General features: G+C 42.2%; 1 protein-coding gene across 1 annotated transcript in view; it reads left to right on the top strand.

Moving 5' to 3' along the window:
- Positions 1 to 4543: 4543 nt before the first annotated feature.
- The window catches only part of Gys2 (glycogen synthase 2), a 34707-nt gene continuing 31716 nt past the window's right edge, over positions 4544 to 7534 (top strand). Inside the window, exon 1 of the mRNA XM_052721213.1 lies at positions 4544 to 4821. Within this exon, the coding sequence (XP_052577173.1) occupies positions 4701 to 4821 (121 nt within the window). The 5' untranslated portion in view covers positions 4544 to 4700. The remainder of the gene's footprint in view (positions 4822 to 7534) is intronic.

Genomic DNA, 7534 nt, shown 5'->3' with positions numbered 1-7534 from the left:
GGATCTCTGGAGTTCAAGGCTGGCCTGGTCTACATAATAAGTTCCAGGACAACCGAGACTACATAGAGAGACCCTGTCTCAAGCAAACAAACAAATAAACAAATGAACCCAGAAGATATCCTGGACCACTGGAATAGTGCACATAATAGGTGCTTCATAAACATGTCCAGAATCAGCCAGGTGTGGTGGTGCGTGCCTTTAATTCCAGCACTTGGGAAGTAGAGGCAGGCAGATCTCTGCATTTGAGGCCAGCCTGGTCTACAAAGTGAGTTCCAGGACAGCCAGGGCTACACAACAAAATCCTGCCTTGAAAAACAAACAAGCAAACAAACAACAACAACATGTCCAGAACCATCCTGGACATACAAGTGGAGCTACTCCAGCCTCAGGAGCACTAAAGATGGACAAGACTCCAAAATGTCACAGCCAATGGTGCTTTGCTAAGTGTATCTGGTGACCCCTGCTGGTCTAGTAAACACGGGAATCAAATTCAATCTTCATTATGTCCAACTCATTTTCTTGCCTCTTTGCACTGAGCGGCAAAACACTAACTAGCACAGCTTGAAACTGAAGCTCAGCATCCTTCTGCTGTCCCTTCTTCCTGTCTGTCAGAACTGGCTCATCACTTTGTAGTTTTCATATAAATTGTAGGGGTTTGTGAAGGAGAGAACTTTGCTTGATGCAAATCGTTCTTTTTCTTTCTCTCTTCTTTCTTTCTTTCTTTCTTGCTTTCTTTCTTGCTTTCTTGCTTTCTTGCTTTCTTGCTTTCTTGCTTTTCTTGTCCATGATATGGGTTGGTAAGACTGTAATCGGCAGTGATACATCATATAGTTTCATGTATTTCATGTCTCTTAAGTAACAATTTTCAAAATGGTATTCACTACTACAAAAGCAAACGTTTGGCAAAAAAGCTCTCCTCACACTGAGAATAACAGTCAAAAGAATTGCCCACATGCGCCTTGAATGCATCATTAGGAGATGTCACTGAACATGTGAGAACTTGACATGAAAAAGTAAAAGGGGTATCAGGAATTAAAAAAAATAATCAAAATAGGGCTGGAGATATTGCTCAGCAGTTAAAAATGTTGACTGCCTCTTTGGTTCCTGTAGCACGAATCTTAAAGGGTCTTATTAATTAAAAAAAAAACAACAACTCAGGAGCCAGATATTAGGGTGAATGCTGAAAGATCAGAGAAATAGAGCAAGCCACAGCTAACCTCACCTCGCCAATTCCTCAGCTGATCTTGTTTCCTCAGACTGAACGCCTCCGAATCCTCATCTGAATGGATCTCAGCTGAACTGCTGCTAAAAGCTAAAAGCTTAAAAAGGCTCCAGTTCCTGGTCCTCACGCCTTATATATGTTTCTGCTCCCTACCATCACTTCCTGGGATTAAAAGCGTGTGTCACCATGCCTGGCTGTTTTCAGTGTGGCTTTGAACTCACAGAGATGGATCTCTGTCTCCGGAATGCTAGGATTAAAGGCGTGTGCTACCACTGCCTAAACCTATGTTTAATATAGTGGCTGTTCTGTTCTCTGACCCCAGATAAGTTTATTGGGGTGCACAATATATCAACCACAGGTTCCCAGCACCCACACTGGTGGCTCACTATGACCTGTAACTCCACTTCTAAGGGATCTGAATTCCTCTTCTGGACTGTGTGGGCACTCTCATACACAAATACACACACACATCCATTCACTAATAAGAACAAACAAATCTTTTAAAAGTTCAAAGTAACAAGAGTGGAAATGTATAAAACAACCATGAGGTGCAGCGATTATACTTTCGAAAGCTATTTTATTTACTTTGTGTATGGTGTATATACATGTATAATTTGCTGAGCATGAAGCCAAGTATATTAGACATAACCCCTACCACTTAGAGACAATCATTGTCGAGTTTTAGCACAGAGCCTCCTAGCCTGTTGATTTGGCTTCCATTCACATACATACATATGCGTGTCTACAGACTTGAATCAGTCTCATTGTTCACTCTACTTGATATCCTGATGACTATTTATTTATATGATGTGCCTTCAAATATGTCCATTCACCTAGGGTCATCACTTCAAGTATTTATGTAATTAAATATCCAGGGTATGATATTCAAAATAACTTTGAAAAAGAAAGCTTCCTCTCACTCCATCACCCTCCAACGGTGACCATTTCTCTCAGGGGGAGGCTGGACTAGATCGTTACAGACACTCTGTAACCAAGACTAAGTATCAGTTAAGGCCCTTCTCCTACTATTCTCTAACTTCTTTTGCAACTTTATTCTTATTGAGCACTGACATCTATGGAATTAGTCTGTATCAGTTGGATAGGAACTAAACTTAGTAAACACTGGCAGAAGTTCACATAACTTGAGAAGTGGCTGATTGGATTTGACCCACCAAAGAAGGATTCGCAACTGAGCACTTGGTCTTAGCAAGTAGTAGTGTGAATTAGCTCTCTGCAGCCCATTCTGTGCTAGAAGAGACAGTCTCCGGGTTGCTGATCTCACAGAAACCCAAGCTCTGCCTCCTCCCTGGCACCCCCTTTTCACTACTTGTCAACATGACCTTCTGTTCAGCTTTACTGGAATTTGTATTTGCAGAACGCTCAATGTCTAAGTCAATACACACAAGTCATTTCTTCAAAGAGACAACCATGTTGAGCATGTGGCACACATCTATACTGTTGTAGTGCTTGATTTTGATTTTCTTTAAAAAGTTTTTAGTGTGTGTGTGTGTGTGTGTGTGTGTGTGTGTGTGTGTGTGTGTGAGCATACATGTGGAGGTCAAAGGACAACTTTGTGCATTTGGCTCTCTCCTCCCACCTTTTCATATATTCCATAGATCAAACTCATATGACCAGGCCTGCTGCTGCAAGATCCTTTACTCACTGAACCATCTCACCAGCCCTTGTACTTGATTTTCAAAGTTAGCCATATAAGCTTTGTTGTCAGACTTCAAACAAATAAATAATAACTTCTGTAATCACATATACAGCAACAGGTAAGGATAAGAATGTTTTAAGTGCCACTGAACCCTGGAAGACATATATGCACTCTATTTCTTCTGTATAGATATATTTATGCTACACAATGTAATATGACTTTACTCACCTTGAGTCATTAAAACAGGCTTAAGTAAGTTAGATTAACTCTAAATGACGTTGCTGAAAACCTAATAATAATTTCTATACTGTATTAATAATTAAGTTATTTTGTGAGAATTTTAAAAATCCTATTTTTAAATTTTTCTATTATATTTCTTTGTGGGTGGCATATGCAGTGTGTATGTGTGTGCATGTGTGTATGTATGTGCATGTGTGTATGTATGTGCATGTGTGTACGTGTGCGTATGTGTGTGCATGTGTGTGCATGTGTGTGCATGTGTGTATGTGTGTGCATGTGTGTGTGCATGTGTGTACATGTGTGCATATGTGTGTGCATGTGTGTATGTATGTGCATGTGCCACAGTACAGGTATGAAGGTCAGACGACAACTTGCAGAAGTTGGCTGCCATCTTTTTCTATCATGCGGGTTCTAGGATCAAATTCAGGTCATTAGGCTTGGCGGCAAGCTCTTTTATCTGCTGAATGGTCTTACTGGCCTGACAGTTCTAACATGAAGAGTATTTGGGGGCAAGCATTGATTTTCTGAAGACAAAGCATAATGTAGACATGCTGACAGCCAGCTAAACCTGTAAAGTACATAGCTCAAAGTCGAGCATGCTTGTAACTGTCTTTTAGAAATAATTGTGTGTGTGTGTGTGTGTGTGTGTGTGTGTGTGTGTGTGTGTGTATGTGGGTGGCGGGGGTGTTCTGATGTGTATACGTGTGTTTGTATGTATGAATAAACACCCTGGCACACACATAGCTGCATAGTGACATACAGGGCGAAGCAACATACGGCATTTACTGGTGAGGTAATCCTGGTGAAAGTTCAGAGCTTAACTTCTTTTGCAACTTTCTCTCGTATTTGAATACTTTCCTGTCCACTGAATTATCAAATACTATCAATCCCATAATACCTGACATTTGAAATCTACAATTATGACTCAAATTCATTTCTATTCAGCCATTAAAATGGGGATTGACCATCATTAAGCATCCAAAATTACATTCTTTCTGTGTTATACACAAAGACACTGTGGTTTATGCTTTTGTATAAGAAAAAAAAGTACAATAATTATTGAGAATAAAGTAAGTAGGAATAAAATTCGAAGTTCTAGGTAAGGAGAGCCGGAGGGAAGACCGCAGCAAGGTGCACACGGCCACGCGGTCTGCAGATGCTATGAGGGAAACTCCTGCTCATGTTTCTGCAGATGATGAAATAAGCATCCAGGCAGTGTAGAGTTTGGTCTAAAGGACAAGGGCTAAAGGGCTGGACTTCTGTCATGCTCAGCCTGTGCTCTGGCTGCCTGCCCCGCTGTGAACAGGCAGGTTCACTGCGATTTTGGGGGGTGGGGGTGGGGAGGGATGTGTCTTCGTGGATTGTAACTGTGGGTATTGCCTTCTCCAGACCTGCCCCTAAAGGCAGCAAAGGAACTGAGCACTGTTCATCCAGCTGCGAGTTCATGTGACCTCACCTCGCTGGTTCGCCCTGCAGAGCAGATCCCAAGGCTGACACCTCTCAGCTTGTGCTCTGTGCTCACCTCCTGCAACCACAGTTAGCTGAAACAAGTCCCCAAAGGCACCAGAGGCTGGAAGAAGAATGCTCAGAGGCCGGTCCTTGTCTGTGACTTCCCTGAGTGGGCTCCCTGTGTGGGAAGCCGAAAGACTTCCTGTGGAAGACTTACTGCTTTTTGAAGTCTCTTGGGAGGTGACCAACAAAGGTTTGTACTACCCCTAACCCTGGCCTGTGTTGGGTGTGGAGGACGCAGATTAGGAGCCACAGGGACCCCTGTGACAAGGAACTACCAGAGAGTGGGGCAACACTGGATCTGGACATGCCTGTAGATCTCGTAACCTTTTCTCAACAGGCAATGCAAGCATAAACCTACATATGGGCAAAGAGAGGAAGAACTGGAAAGGACAGTGGTGGCTGAATGTACACATTTATGTTAAAATTTTAAATTAATGTCATGACAAAATAGAAATTTAGAAGTTATTTTTTGTTGGAGCATTTTCCCCTGGAATAAGAAGAAAATTAAGCAATTCTTTTATTAGAGGAAAAGCTGTATGTGATCAAGGCCAATAAAAAACTTTAGCCCTTTATACTATTCATGATTATATGAAAAATTCAATAAATGCTTCTAAAAATTCAAGATGAGATTGGATTATGTTTTAATTGAAATTGTGTTCTATTAAGAAGGATAAAATTAACCTTTCTCCAATGCTATGCTTATACAGAGAATACAAAATAAGAAGATAAAATTGGTAAAAACAAGATGCTTTTAAAATGAAGTCAACCTAAATGATTTTCCTGATACAGATATTTATAAGACTGTATGGAAACCAATTCCTGTAGATTGATGTCTTCTTTTTTAAGGATGCTGAGACAGGGGGTTGATGTTCAGTCATGGCTGGCCTGGAACTCACAGAGAGTCAAGTGCTGGGACTAAAGGTTTGTGCCATCACACCTGGCTTAAAACTCTCAGTGGAATATTAGCAGGTGAATGGACTTTGAAGGCTGAATTCTCCAAGATCATACAAAATTAGGCAAAGAGATGGGTGGGTGAATGGTACCAACAACCTTTGCAATTTGAAGATGGGAGCTGAGAATGAGGATTCCGTCTCTTCCTTGCCCCTGTTGAGAGTCAGCACAGTGTCAGAGTTAGAATTACATTTGCTGAGGCTGGTGATATAATTCACCCAGCTAGTCTTGCAAGCCTGAGGACCTGAGTTCCATCCCCAGAACTCATGTGAAAAAGCTGGGTGTGGTGGCACATGCCTATTGTCCCAGGGCTGGAGAAGCGGGGACCAGTGGACTCCAGAGGCTTACTGGCCCATCAGCCTAGCAGACCTGCTAAGCTCCAGGCAGGTGAGAGACCCTGTTTCAAAAAGCAATGCCCAGAGGAACAGGCCTTTGTTGACCTCTGGTCTCCTGTGTGTATGCATATGCACTCACACGTGCACCCACAGGAACATGTACCCACACGTGCACCACGTGCACCATGTGCCCACACACACACACACACACACACACACAGTTATATTTGAACTCTGTCCTGGTTTCCACCTCATGGTGGCTGTCCAAAGTTCTCTGGTACACATTTAGGAAATACATAAAAGAAGGTTTAGCAGTGGGCCCTTCTGTTTAGAGATGCCCAGATGAAGCTCAGAGAATAGACTCCTCTTCCTCTGTATTAACAAGGAGGGGCAGAGAGAACCCCACCTTAGCACGGAGAAGGGGAGTGTTATATGCACAGCTCTTTCAAAGGCCCCTCTCCAGTCGCTAGTTCATTCTCTCCAGTTTCTGAATAAGGCTGGGGCTCCTGGAAACTGGGCCACGTCTACTACACAGGAGTCCAGGTATCCCTGGAGACAAGGGTTTTCTCTGTAGAGTACGAGAGAACTCAAGGAGGGGGAGAGCTGAGGTGAGTTAGTGCTGGGTGTCAGTCCTGAAGAGCCATGCACAGACCCCTGATGCCAGCAGGGGTCTTCTTTCCATTGAACAAACATGAATGGGGCCTTAGAGATCACTCAGGAGAGTTGCAGTCCCATGGGTTCTATATGACATGCATGCAGATCTCTGGCTCTAGAGAGGTCCCTGGCATATAGAACATGTTCAATTGGCTTTTTTATTTTTAAAAACATTTTTATTTATTTTTGTTTATATGTATGAATGTTTTGCCTGCATGTGCAGAAAAGGCCAGAAGAGGGTGTCTGTCCTCTTGGAACTGGAGTTACAGAAGGCTGTGAGCTGCCCTGTGAGAGCTGCAATTGTACCCAGGAAGAGCAGCAAATGTTCTTAACCACTGAGCCATCTCTCAACCCCTGTTAATTAGCTTAAAAAGTGCTATCTACTCATGTTGACATCTTCAGCACATATTTAATCAATCTAATTTTGTTAAGTTCTGCTTAGATAGATAGTGATTCGAGCCATCCCTGACAACTTGTTGCTACTGTAGCTCCTTCTAAAAACCTAGCTTGAGGCTGCAGTCCTGAGCAGTTTGTGGCTGTGATGTGAGGCATCTTAGCGTTCATGAACCCACCCCTCCCCACTTCATAGCTAAAAGGACACATAGGGGCACCCAGTGACTACACAAATGGTAGAGATGGGAAAAACACTTTTGTCGTTTCCAAATCCATATAACAACTAAACATCAAAATGTCCACTGTCTAAGGAAATGTTCCATAGAAGAAAAAACTCTGACTTACTGTCAAATATCAGATTTTTTGAAGCTTTGGTGAAAACAAAAACAAAAGAACTTTAGGATCTCTATATATCAGGTGCTTCATGAATAAAATGAATATACAGCATGCTCTGGCCACCCTACAGTGATCTGTGGTGAACAAGAAATGTATTCATAGCCAAGAAAACAGCACTTTTGAAAAAAAATGTTTCTTTTTTATTAAGTTTGTGTGTATGAGTGCTTGCCTGCA

This window comes from Peromyscus californicus, unplaced genomic scaffold (genome assembly GCF_007827085.1).
Source record: "Peromyscus californicus insignis strain IS unplaced genomic scaffold, ASM782708v3 Scaffold_6__1_contigs__length_162567912, whole genome shotgun sequence".
NCBI classification, from domain to species: domain Eukaryota; kingdom Metazoa; phylum Chordata; class Mammalia; order Rodentia; family Cricetidae; genus Peromyscus; species Peromyscus californicus.
Note: the sequence above shows the minus strand (reverse complement) of the source record. Positions and strands in the feature narration are given on the sequence as shown.